The 13,750-nt window shown below is 36.9% G+C and overlaps 2 protein-coding genes across 2 annotated transcripts in view; one reads left to right on the top strand and one right to left on the bottom strand.

The window, feature by feature from the left end:
* LOC149191859 (5'-3' exoribonuclease 3-like) overlaps positions 1-13,750 on the bottom strand; it is a 210,157-nt gene that overhangs the window by 116,516 nt on the left and 79,891 nt on the right. The window lies entirely within an intron of this gene.
* On the top strand, positions 8,257-11,977 carry LOC149191860 (uncharacterized). The gene is made up of 7 exons (XM_089404395.1): positions 8,257-8,897; positions 9,034-9,307; positions 9,650-9,913; positions 10,061-10,314; positions 10,346-10,557; positions 10,758-11,025; positions 11,493-11,977. Exons 3-7 carry the CDS (start codon positions 9,820-9,822, stop codon positions 11,808-11,810), a joined length of 1,146 nt encoding a protein of 381 aa, XP_089260521.1. The 5' UTR covers positions 8,257-8,897; positions 9,034-9,307; positions 9,650-9,819; the 3' UTR covers positions 11,811-11,977.

The following is a 13,750-nucleotide window of genomic DNA, read 5'->3' as shown; positions in this document are numbered from 1 at the left end:
ATTTGGAATGAGAATTGGAAGTGGAAGTATGCGTTGTGCTTGTTTTATACCTTGCAAGAGACTCTTAAAAGCTTTTTGGTTTATTATTTTAGTATTATGTTATACAATCATTCACTTTATCCATAACAGCAAGTAGATAATCATGTACTTTATCCATAAAGTACGTCCACCAGACTGAAATCACTAATAGTAATTGACTAGTTTATTAGTTTATTAGAATATGCAAATTATCATTGACTAGTTTATTAGTTTATGAAAATATGCAAATTAAACACTAGTATTGTGAATTTTATTTTTTTGTCATTTATGTACATTGTAAAATCTATTTATTTGTTCCACTTCTAATGTTTTTTTTTGTATTTTAATGTAAATTTTCAGTATTGATACCATGGATAGAGGGTTGGGCAATGAATGTGGTAACAACAACAGTAGGATGAGACCCCCACTACCTCCACAAGTTCAACAACAGAATGCAGAGGCAACAACAGGTACCCACAAGCAATCAGGCAACATTTCCAAGAAGCCCTTAATTAAGTTCATGAAATTAAATAACACAAAACAAGACAAAAAACAGTGGGGGTTGTGAGGAATGGCAATGCAATTTGTATGACCATATTTTTAAGGGTAGCTATACAAGAGTATGGCATCATCTTTTGGGCATACCTGGGTTAGTTGTGAAGAGTTGCACATGTAACCTTGAACAAAGAATGGAAATAAGTAAGCTTCACATGAAAGCAAATGGAAACAATGAATGTGATCGTAGATATTTCGATGCAATTGCTAGATCTCAGATTACCCTATGGATTTTTTGCTTTAATTTATACATTGTCCAGCAATTCAGTGATTATTCTTCCCTGCCAACAGAGGGAACAACGATCTTGCAGCGTTGTGTTCTCCTATTCTCCTTAAGAGTCACTTGAATATATTCGTTGTTGTGAGATCTGTTTATAAGATACTATAATGTCTTGAGTATGAGCCGAATGCACTATGTCTGTACAAGGTACCATTCTGGGGCATTGATTTAATATTATTTTCAACATAAAAGGACTGTGGGGGGCTATGGCCATTAAAGGTATTGCAAAGATCATAAAATTTCTCCATGCCTTCAGAAGAATTGGAATACTGCGAAGTGGTATTTCAAGGAGATGAATGGGATTAGAGACTATTTAAACTTATATCTATCATATGCATTGTCTCTCGGTCAAGAGTATATTATTATCATAAAGTTTTGTGATAATAATTCTTTATTCAAACAACATCTATGTTTGAAAATGGGTCAAAATTATCATGCTCTTCTCTCGTCATATTCATCCCATTGTCTTTTTAGTGTCGCTTGATCTGATACGTTGCTTCATCTGTGTAGTCCACAAAAAACAAACAAAATGATTGCTCTGGTGAATTTTAACTTTGTTGTCTGACCTCGCTAAGTTAGTTCTATAGTGCAATGATTTATGAGAATATACAAATTGAATACTAGTATTGTGAGTTTTATTTTTTTGTCATTTATGTACATTGTAAAATCTATTCATTTGTTCCACTTCTAATGTTTTTTTTGTATTTTAATGTAAATTTTTAGTATTGATACCATGGATAGAGGGTTGGGCAATGAATGTGGTAACAACAACAGTAGGATGAGACCCCCACTACCTCCACAAGTTCAACAACAGAATGCAGAGGCAACAATAGGTACCCACAAGCAATCAAGCAACATTTCCAAGAAGCCCTTAATTAAGTTCATGAAAAAAAATAACACAAAACAAGACAAAAACAGTGGGGGTTGTGAGGAATGGCAATGCAATTTGTGTGACCATGTTTTAAAGGTAGCTATACAAGAGTATGGCATCATCTTTTGGGCATACCTGGGTTAGGAGTGAAGAGTTGCACATGTAACTTTGAACAAAGAATGGAGATGATTAAGCTTCACATGAAAGCAAATGGAAACAATGAATGTGATAGTAGCATTGTATCTCCTAATAATAAGAGAGGTAGACATGAAAATTCATCCCAATGTATGAATGAACAAAGTCACATCCAAATTGAGACTAATCAAGGAAGTTCTAGCACTAAGAGGACTACTGTAAGTGACTCCATTCAAAAGATATACAATGTTTTGCATAGGGATGAAGCAGATGATGCCACAGCAAATTTTTTTATGGCGAATGGAATTTCATTTAATGCCACTCGTTCACCATACTATAAAGAAATGGTGAGAAAAATCATAGCTACAGAGACAAGATATGCACCCTCGGGGTACAACAAAATGAGAACTTCATTTTTAGATAGAGGGGTGACAAGAATGGATGGACTTATGGAGGACCTCAAACAATCTTGGGTTCATTCAGGTTGTTCAATTGTAATGGATGGTTGGACAGATATTTAACAAAGACCTTTGTTGAATGTTATTGTCACATCACCAGAAGGGCCTTATTTTTTAAAAGCAATTGGTAAAACTAAGGATGCTACTTTCATGTTTGAAATGTTGAAGGATGCAATTGATGAGGTTGGTCCTTCAAATGTGGTACATGTCATCATAGATGTAGCCCCTGTTTGTAAAGCAGTGGGATTGATTATACAAAGTCGATATAGGCATATCTTTTGGAGTCCTTGTTGTGTACATGCCCTTAACAATCTCTTAAAAGGTATTGGCAAAATACAGTGGATTGCAAAAATCATTTCAGATGCGAGGGAGGCACAAATGTTCATCTGCAACCACCATGCTTCCTTGGCAATTTACAGGATGTATTCAAAGAAGCATTTTTTAAAACCTGCAGAAACAAGATATGCCACATTTTATTTTTCTTGAGCGCATGGTTGAGGTCTATGTATCTTTACAAGCCATTGTTGTTTCTTCAGAGTGGAATGCATGGACTGAGTCTAAGTCACCTCAAGCAAAGAAGATAAGAGAAATGCTTCTTAATGAGGATTGGTGGGCTGATTGTAAATATGTTGTCTCTTTCATAGCTCCAATTGTGGACTTGATCAGGTATGCTGATTCAAATTCTCCCTCTCTTGGAGAAATATATGAATGTATTGATACCATGGTCGGCAAGGTAAAGCACATCATTCGCCAAAGAAACCCTTCTTTGGAGTTTTTCCATGAAATCCACAAGCTGATAGCAAAAAGATGGCTTAAACTCAATACCTCCCTTCACATGGTTGCATATGCCCTTAATCCAAAGTGGTATATGGAAAGACCAAATAGAATTCTTCCTATTGATGATGAAGAGGTAAAACAAGGGTTTCTTGATGCTATAACTAAGATGTATATTGTTGATGAAGCAAGTGTGATATGGGAGAAATTTATTGATTTTGGTACATTAAGCCCTCCTTCATTCAGCCAAGATGCAAAGAGGGACATCAAGCATTATGCTCAGAAGAAACCCCTTGGATGGTGGAGAATGTATGGGGGCCAGGTCCCAGAGCTCCGAAATCTTGCTTCACGTTTGATATCTCAGGTTGCTAGTTCCTCAGTTGCTGAAAGGAATTGGTCCACTTATAGTTTCATACACTTTATTAAGAGGAATAGACTTACCTCTAAGAGAGTAGAGAAACTTGTTTATGTGCATAGTAGTCTTCGACTTTGTTCAAGGAAGCTTAGGGCCTGCTGCACAATGGGATGTGAATGCTGAAGATGCTGCCCAAATTGATGATGATGATGACAATCCTTTACCAAATGCAGGATTGGTTGGCATACCTTTAGATGACATTGTTGCATCTGATGATGATGACGACGTTGATCCAGTACCCAGTGAGGCTCAAGCTTATATGGATCTCCTTGATGTTGCAGATCATACTATATGATCATAACCTTTGTATTTTTTTCGCTATATTCTGGCTATTGGGCATTTTGAATTATGTACTACTTTAGGCTTTTGCCTTTTTAAGTTTTTTTCTAGTATGAACATCAATATGATTTTAGGTGGCTTTTAGTTTTGATTTTAACTTTTTATGGTTGTCTCTTGAATGATGAATCATTTAAAAATTTAATTTGATATGTACATTTAATCTTTACACTATTTAATATATATATATAGTAAATTATAATTTTTAATATATTATAATATTGCCGCTCCCAACTTGATGTTTCCTATAAATTTGGGCAAAGATTCTAGTCGTACCAGATACTCGTTCACTTTCCAATGCCATGTAGGAAGTCATCTTAAGCTCTTACCCTCGTACCATCCATCAAAAGAAGCTTGTCCGCTCCTTGGGTGATTACCCCGCAAATTGTTGGTTTGGCAGAGTGTAGGTTTGTGAATAGATATCTCTTAATTGCCCGTACCCATGACCCTTCCTCCAACCTTTCTACACGACAAGAATATCATTCTCTCCTTCAACAAAAGAAACGCCATTTTCTTGCTTCAAGGAGACACAAGCTTTTCCCAACCCTCTACAACTCCCCCAAATATTTTTATTACCATCCTCCCCAATAAGGTTGCCCTTCCTTTGATCATTGACCACCAATCCTAGATTTCACACATTATCCCTCTACAACTTAGCAACATAATCCCTTATCTCTATTCCTTCCCCCCACCCTTTTGTTGCTTATGTTTTGAGTTGAAGCAAAGCTAATGATCGCAAGGGTTTCAAAGTTGAATTCCTCAAGAAAGGTTTCAGAACCACTACTACACAACTAATCACATTTTCACTCTTCATGTTATTATTGAGGAGGCAAACTAGTGGTCTTCCAAAGTCCTCTATTGACAACCATGCAGACGATGGTTGCATCCTTCACCATGATTTGATCCTATTTCTGAAGAGAAGAGATTAATACAAACCAAGCCAAATTGGCCAATGCTTGAGCTTATACTAATTTCGACTATGAATTGATTTGTGGGAATGCATGGTCCCAAGGGCAAGGAAACAAAAAAAACTAAAGGGGAAAACAAAGAAACCCCCACTCCCTACCAAACCCTAGAAAGAAGTTATATAAGGGCAACCCCCCTTATTTCCCTCATGCCTCTCTCACTGAACAATTGTGACATTTGGAGATTGCAGAGTTGCATTGAAGAGGCTTGATTTTCAATGATCTTGGGGCTGATTTGGAATTGCTTTGTGGGATACTTTCAATGGATTTGACATCTCCATCAGTGGTCTACTTATCATCTACAAGCTTGGAGGCAATTTGCGAGAGAATTTTCTACCCAATTAAAAGTGCATCAAATTATTTCAAACCCTCCAAGTTTCTTTTGAAATTGCAAAATTTTGTTTTAGCAAATAGGTAAAGTTCGATGCATTTACATATTGTTTTTTGTTTGTGACATTGCCATGGGCCCCCAAAATGTGAAAGACCTAATGTGGAACTATTGTCATGTGATTATCAAGGAAAATTCAAAAATATTAAAAAAATTGTAAGAACATTAAGGGGGGGGCAGTGGAATTCATAAATTGAAAAAACACGTGTATGGTGTTCAACGGCAAGTCACAACATACCCTTCAGTTGAAGAGGATGTTAGACAAGAAATGCTAAACTCTAGTGAGGAACATCAAGCAAGATGAGATAAGGAAAAAGAAAGAGCTTGCATCCCAGGATATCCTAGTTTTGGAATGGAGGCAAGTTACACATCGAAGATGAATTTCTATGTTGAACACTTCATACATGTGGGATGGACTCATTTTCGAACCCCCAAACACTTTGTTGAATTTGTAACTATGGTCATGTTGTCGCTCAAATCGTACAAGAAAAATGCGACAACGATCAAGGTGGGGGTTGTCACTCTGATCCTTGCCCTCTCAATTCTAGTTGTTACCCTACAGCAGGCTATGGGAGGTAGTCTCTATGAAATGTGAAGATGGAAAGACCCGTCAGCAACCAAGTCCGGGAGACAACTGAATGGCCTAGCAGCTTGGTTAATTTAGCAAGTTTGATGATTAGATTAGATTATCTTGAAAGTCCAGTGCCTTAATGGAGCCAAACACTTGTTTTACGTTAATTATATACCAAACCACCAAATGAATAGTTGTTGCTTTAGGATACTTCACTATAGTATATGAAATGCAACAACTAAAAGATGAGCGAAATGCAAGATCTTGGTTTATTTTAGATTAGATTCCTAAATACGTGAATCCCTTCCCTTAATTGCTTTGAAACTAGTCTCTAGAGTAAGTTATGGAGAGAAACCCAGGGAAAGATAGCAATGGCTATGTTGTCACTCAGATTGTGCAGGCATAGTGCGACAACGACTCAGGTCGAGGGTTGTCACTCTAGTCCCCGACCTCTCTGCTCTAGTTGTCTCCCAACAGCAGGCTATGGGGGGTAGTCCCTATGGAAGTGAAGATGAAGGACAAGTTAGCAACCAACAAGTCCGGAAGACACAATTGAATGGCCTAGCCACTTGGTTGATTTTAGCAAGTTTCAAAGAATTAGATTTAATTATTAATGAGACCAGTGCCTTATGGAGTCAACTAACTTGCTTTTAGATCAATTAAACACACTGATGAACAATTGTTGCTTAAATGCTTAACTAACCTATATGCTATGCAAATCCTAAGAAAAAGCAAGAATCTTGGTTACTTTTAATTATATGCATGTTCTATGTGATTCCTTCCTCTTAACTATTTTGGAACTAGTATCTGACTCTCTAGAGTTGGTTGTGGGATAGAAGCCAACAGGAAGCAAGCAGAGGTTTGATTAACGATACCTCCCCCTATCTTCTGACCATCTGATGCCTCTGGCGCTACAGAGATTGTGGTTTTGACGACTGCAAGGTCATCGTGTTAACCACTAAAGAGGTGCTAAGTTCCTCAAGATAAATTGAGAGAGGTGGTCCTATTATTTCTATCAACCAAGTTTATGCTTGGAGGTAAATTATTAAATGCAAGACTAGCTTAGGATGAGATGCAAGGTGAATGAGTGAATCTTGAGTTAAGATTATTTAATGTTCTTTAAGTACTTAGTATTTATTCTCTTATAACAATAGTACTTATCAATGACTTGAGAAACAGTCTTAAAACAAGACAAAGTGCTCAATGATACAAGTGCCAAAAAGGGACAAAAGATACCAAGATGCAATTGCTAAGTACAACGATCCACCAAGATATATGCTTCAATTAATTTAAAGCACTTATTCTTTTAATTGCAATTATCACAATGAGATAACCAATGCTCTTAAGATAATTAGAAACCTTATGTCAACAAGGCAATAAATTATTTAATGCCCACAATTATTTAAGAGGTGTGTGATTAGATTAGCAAGTTCTTGAGATATGTCACAATGCCAATAAATCTTAATATGAAAGAATTGAAATGTGCCAATATGCTCAAGTCAAACAATGATTACTTAACAGCAACTTAAGCAATAGAAACTTATTAACGATAGATGAGATTAGCGTGTTAATGTAAGTGAAGTTAATGCCAAATTTAGGACTCCACAAAACAACAATAGTTAGTGTTCTTATCCAATATTACCAATACCAATAATCTTCTTCTCAATAGCACATTAGGCAATGAAAATAAATCCTTTTCACAATGAGCAATTATTATCAACAAAGCATGAACCAATGAAAGCACTTTAGGTTACTTATGTTCTTATGACATTCAGTGAGCAATAGGACAATAGCAAGCTAACAGTGAGCTATTAATTTATGCCAAGTGTGTCAACAATCTCAAAATACTTATCTCTTTCTACTAAATCGAGATGAGAACACTTAACAAAATGTAAATCACAAGGGGATTTTTCAATCACTGTTATATATCAAACTTCGAGATGCTTATGACAGTCATTCACTTTTCATGAAACAAGCTTAGAAATCCTTATATAATTCTTCCAATGATTGGTTAGTGAAATTAGAAATGTTGCAGTAATCGTTATAGGGATAATATTGGAGAGGGTAAATATCGGGAAAAAACGGAAAAAATCATAAAAATCGGGAAAAAATCATAAAATACAAAAATATTCATTTCTTTTCATTTTTTTTAATATCTAAAGCATCTACAACATAAAATAAATACATTGACACATAAATATGATAAAAGAATTAATATATAAGATGTGTAATATCATTTCTAGTGCTACATCACACATAACAGTGAATCATGTCCTGAATAGTCAGTCCTGACTCCTGAGTCCCAACTCAGCCTCAAAATATCAACAAAAAATATAATTAGGCCGATAGGCCTTCCTTTGGAACAGACTTTCGTCGTTCCTTTGTCTCCCGTGCTGACACATGGACAATTCTGCAAACGCGTTATGTGCTGACACGTGGAGAGTTCTGCACCGCCTCTAACAACCTCCACTGCGTCTAACTACCCGACTGTATCGGCTAAGTTTGATCGGTTTTGTAGGTTCTTTGTTTCTCTGGTAACGGTTTGTTTCTTTGGTCACAAGAGCTCCGCTGGGGCAGCAAGCTGGTCATGATTCTCGTCTCAGCATTCTGATTTTTCCAAATTACTTGCAGCAGTAGCAGTTCATCACTTCTTAATACAAGCATACCTGCATCTGGTGGCTTGGGTGGTACTAGTATTCCACCAACATCGGGCAATAATGGTGATGCAACATCCATATTCTTCTGTGTTCCTGTTTTCTTTGCTTTGTTTTCTTTGATTGTATCTATGATGGTCGCAAAACAGCTTTAGATGATATCGATCTCTATTGGGTGAATCGAGGAGAAACATCAAGATGTTTTAGTTGGAATAGCTAGGGTAGACAGAGAGCTAGAGGATGTACAAGAAAAACTCTCCAGAGTTCGATCCCATTTGTCCCAATATATATTCCTGGTCCATTTCTTTGCTCTTGATAGTCAATTTATATCTTCCTGGTCCATTTCTTTGCTCTTGATAGTCAATTTCTATGGCATCCAATGTCCAGATTCAAGGTTTTAACTTCCACTCTCGGTTACCTTGATTTGGCTGACGCTCACCAAACACTCCAGTGATATCATTGAAAGTGATGTCAGGGGTGGGTGACCCAACTCATCAAAATATAATAGAAAGCTTCTATATTCTTGAAAGTTCTGCTTTACATTATTTATAGGCAACTAATCAAATATAATAATAAGGTTCTACATTTTTGAAAGCTCTGGTTTACATGATAGGCAGCAGAGGCCGAGCTCCAACAACCACACCCAGTCAACAAGCCCTACTTTGTTCAAAATAAGGTGACGCACTCGACACAAACCGAGGTTTGGTGGCGTCTAAAGTTGAAGAAACGATTGGTTGTGAGAACATTTTGCAGATCTGACGTGCAACCCATATGTTGGCGTTATGTTCTTGGAAAAGCTATATGCGATGGGATTCTGCTCTGTTTCAACCTCATTTATAGCTCCAACTTCATCATATTGCATGCCTGAACCCAGAACCGAGATGGAGGTGAGTGTTGTGATAATTGCAATTGGAGATTCGTTTCTGTAGGTAAGTTTTGTGATAATTGCTATTGGACATTCATAAACCAGAAAAAGGGGCTTTTGCATGATATTGCATGTGACATTTTTGGGTTTTTCTGAATTGGGCTTGCCTAGATTTCTCTGATTTGCTTCTTAGTGTTTGGATTTTAACATGTACAGTAGAGTTGATTCACATTTTGGCCTAACCGGGGGGAATTCTATCCTTAGATAGGAGCATGCATAGAATTTTGTTTAAGGATAAAGGATTAGAATTTTGTTTAAGGATAAAGAAATTGAGGAGGATCTCAGCTGTTGAATTTATTGGCAGGGAAAATCCTGGCAGGAAGCATAGTGAATGCCCTGTTTTTGCATTTGGGTATTTTCCATATGCATTGAGCCCTCTTGGTGTGGTCGATTTTATTGGAAGGCTGCCGAGATAAGCGCCTTTTCTTTCTCTTTATTTTAGTTTTCTGGGAGGCATAGTATATTTTATAGAATATGGCTGCTGGGAACCGAAAAGTTTCGGCTGCAACTGCCCGAGCCCATACCAGAAAGGGCAAGTCGGACAAAAGATCTGATGCATTGAGTGGAGGTAAGTTAGTTTAACCTAAAATTGTTTTCTGCTCTTTCTGATCATTAATGGCAATTTTGTTGTAGTTTTGAATGCCTTCCCTATTTTATGAGCTAACATACTCAAATACTCAAAGTGTTAAGCGAAGGTAACAACATAGCATTTCAGGTATATTGAGAAAATTAGCCATTGTTTTAATGGTGGGGTTCCTTGCATGGGCATCCAAGTCCATCCAGCCGCCCCCTTCTGCTATCTGTGGATCTCTGAATGGCCCTCCAGTTATTGCCCCTCGTATTCGGCTTCAAGATGGAAGACATTGGGCCTACAGGGAAAGTGGAGTTCCCAGAGAGAGAGCAAAGTATAAGATCATTATGGCACATGGTTTTACAGGATCCAGAAATGATACCTTTCCAGCTTCTGAGGTAATTGCAGAATGGCATTCAGGTTTTGCAGGAAATTGTGAAAGAGCTGGGAGTGTACATTGTAACCTTCGACAGGCCTGGGTACGGAGAAAGCGATCCTCATCCTAAGCGATCTGTAAGAAGTGCGGCTTTAGATATTGAACAGCTTGCAGACCAATTTGATCTTGGTCCCAAATTTTATGTGATGAGCTTCTCCCTTGGGGGATACGCGATATGGGGATCCCTCAAATATATACCACACAGGTTCTCATCTTTTTTTTTCCCAACTTTGCATCTATTGTCTATGATATTAGTTGATATAATACTAAATAGGGTGCACACAGAGAACTTTGCAGTCTCTGTGACTATAGTTAAGAAACACAACGGTTGTGTTAGATCCTTTTCTAAGAAATTTTGGGATTCTGCACTTTAATAACATTGAAATATGAATGATGGTAACACAGGTTAGCGGGTGCTGCACTCTTAGCACCTGTAATAAACTACAGGTGGCCTGGTTTCCCAGTTAATTTATCTAAAGAAGCTTATTATCAGCAAGCCCGACAGGATCAATGGGCACTTCGTGTTGCTTGTTATACCCCTTGGCTGACTTATTGGTGGAATACCCAAAAATGGTTTCCTTCTTCAAGCGTTATTCAAGGGACATGGAAACCTCTGAACAGGCATGTCCGCGAGCTAGGCCGCAAATTAGCTGCAAGTGGAAGATCTGCTGAAGTATTTATTTTTCCTTGATCTAGGCCTTATACCTCTCACTTCTTTTTGGAAAGTGAATTATAATTTCTTGTCTATTTATGTTATTTTACGTGGTTTGCAACTCAGACCTTGACCTCTGCTTTTCCTAGAAACGACCATTTTCAAATGGCAAGTCAGAATGCTATGTTTTTCAACTAAATTGAATTTCGAAATTTGCTTGAGGTTGACTGACTTTGGTTTCCATCTCAGACCTTGATCTCTCGTTTTCCTAGAAAAAACCATTTTCAAAAGTCAAGTCAGAATGCTATGCTGTTCTTAACGAAATTGAATTGTGGAATTTGCTTGAGGTTGATTGACTTTTCTCTTTCTCAATAAACCAATGCTAAGATTAGACAAAGAATTCCAAATTAACAAGATACTGGTACTGTGCCTGATTCTGGATCCAAGATTTGTTTTCTCCTTATTTACTGATTCATTTGCCTCTGCAGCGTTTGAAGGCAGCATTGCAGCAAGGATTGTTTGAGTCTCTACATCGAGATCTGATGGTCATGTTTGGCAAGTGGGATTTTGATCCTTTGGAACTCAATAACCCATTTCCTAACAATGATGTTTCAGTTCATATATGGCAAGGGGATGAGGATGCATTAGTGCCGGTGACTTTGCAGCGTTACATTGGTGAAAAGCTTTCTTGGATCCACTATCATGAGCTTCCTGGGGTTGGTCACTTATTCAACCTAATGGAAGGCATTCCTGATCGTATTTTGAAGTGTTTTTTTGTTGGGAGAGCAATGTTAAAACAGGGTTAATTAGACCTGTATCTCAGTTACTCCATTTAGGACCAAGTGGTTTTCTTTTTTGCAATATATGGATATTAAACTTAGTGCTTTGCATCTCTGGAATTTTCTCCAATACCCCTTTTCACGGGCAGTTGTTGCAGAGCATGTACAAATGATTTGTTGCAGCTTTATGTACTTTCCATTGCAGCCATATCTGCTTCACTTTCCATGACTCTTTTCATGAAATTAAATGACATGGTCAAATGCTTAATCTTATATGATAGCGAAAATCACATGGTCAAATGCTTTTGCTCTTGAAGTATGATTAGACTGTGGGTTATTGTTTTCTAAGGTTTTGTGAATGTGGGGTTAAATTAAGTTTAAGTTTAATATGTTTCTTCGATTATTTGACATTAGTACTGATGAAATTGCTTGACAAATGAGATATGATTAGACTGTGGGTTGTTGTTTTCTCAGGTTTTGTGAATGTGTGGTTAAATTAATTTTAATTTTAATATGTTTCTTGAATTATTTGACATTAGTACTGATGAAATTGCTTGACAGAGTGCCTTTTGATGTTCTGGATTTTTTTTAAAGATTCGATTAAATTAATTTTAATTTGGATAGACTTATAAAATTATTTGCCATGGTACCTGTAAAATGTTCGAAGAGAATTCCTTTTTCGTGGCCTTCGTAGCATATTTATGTTGAAATATTTTTGGCACCTGTAAAAATGTTCGAAGAGAATTCCTTTTTCTTGGCCTTCGTAGCCTAATGATAATGCTTTTAAATTCTCTCTGGATCTCATTAATCGCTTAAGTCTGTACTCAAATCTTTTTCTCTCTTCTTAGTCCGCTCGCAATCCCATTAATTCCTTTTAATCTTTAGTTTTATTTTGATCTTTTGGCTCTGTTCTCGGTTGGCATTAATTCTGGTTCTCTTATTTCTATGTAGTTTTCGATCTTTAACCTTGCTCTGTTCTTTCTATGTAGTTTTCTTTAACCCAACTACTGGTAGGTTTCTTTCATCATGAATGATACTAATTTTATGTTTCTTGAATTAAAATAGTTGAATTAGAGAAACCTCCATTACAACTATATTTCCTCTGCGCTGCTCTCAAAGCAAAACCCAGTCCATTCATCTCAGTTTTATTATTCCATTTTCCTTCTGGTTTCCTCGGCTCTACAGTTTCTTCTTAATTCATTTCAGCCGTTATAATCTCATTGAATCAAAATTATTCGCTCGATCCGTTTCATTGTTTTATGTTGCTTCAGTTACAGTTACAGTTCTATTTCCTCTGAGCAAATATTCCTCTCCAAATTATTCAGGGGCTCCGTTCCATTGTTTTATGTTGCATCGTGTGAAACAGAGCAATTACAATTACAGTATTCCTCTGAGCTTTACTCTCAAAACAAACCCCAATCTTGTAATTTCAGCGAATATTCCTGAGTTTCTATTTTGTAAGTTTCTAAGGATCAATTGTGGAATTTTATACTCCCCAAATTTCAACAAGATATTCCTAACTAAGAAAATAATAGCCAGTGATTTGCAAAGAGGTGTTATACAAACACACATTGTATATATTATAGGGCATTTTGATGTGGATTGCAGTTTTCATGAATATTTTGGAATTGGAAGTTTAAGCTTTAAAAAAATATAACTGTTCTTATGATATATCAAATTCCAAGATATTCATAAAATCTATTCAAGTAGCTATGGCTCTTATTTTAGGTATACGAAATGGTTTTCCTCATAAAATTGATGTAAATGTGCAGCCCAATTTATTGGAATCAGAAGAACGGGCAGAAATGCTATGGTCAGACTGAACCAGTGCAATTTGAAGGATACTCGCCTCCAATGATTCCTCAGGTGCCCATAGTGAAGGAAGTTATATGGACTATGATTTTTCCTGTTACTCTGTTGGATATCACAGGACTATCCCAATTTCGCAAAGATGGTCACCCTTCAAT

This window comes from Pinus tabuliformis, chromosome 2_2, assembly GCF_031772625.1.
Source record: "Pinus tabuliformis cultivar Carrire ecotype Pingquan chromosome 2_2, CPIR1, whole genome shotgun sequence".
In the NCBI taxonomy this organism is placed as follows: Eukaryota; Viridiplantae; Streptophyta; class Pinopsida; order Pinales; family Pinaceae; genus Pinus; species Pinus tabuliformis.
The sequence above is the reverse complement of the archived record's forward strand: the minus strand, read 5'-3'. Positions and strand labels throughout refer to the sequence as shown.

What these genes read in the sequence shown, in the direction of transcription:
- LOC149191860 (XM_089404395.1), top strand. Translation starts at nt 9,820, where the DNA reads ATGGCTGCTGGGAACCGAAAAGTTTCGGCTGCAACTGCCCGAGCCCAT. An exon ending in CTCAAATATATACCACACAG is followed by an intron (nt 10,558 to 10,757) that starts GTTCTCATCTTT and finishes ATGGTAACACAG; the next exon opens with GTTAGCGGGTGCTGCACTCT. An exon ending in CAAGTGGAAGATCTGCTGAA is followed by an intron (nt 11,026 to 11,492) that starts GTATTTATTTTT and finishes TTGCCTCTGCAG; the next exon opens with CGTTTGAAGGCAGCATTGCA.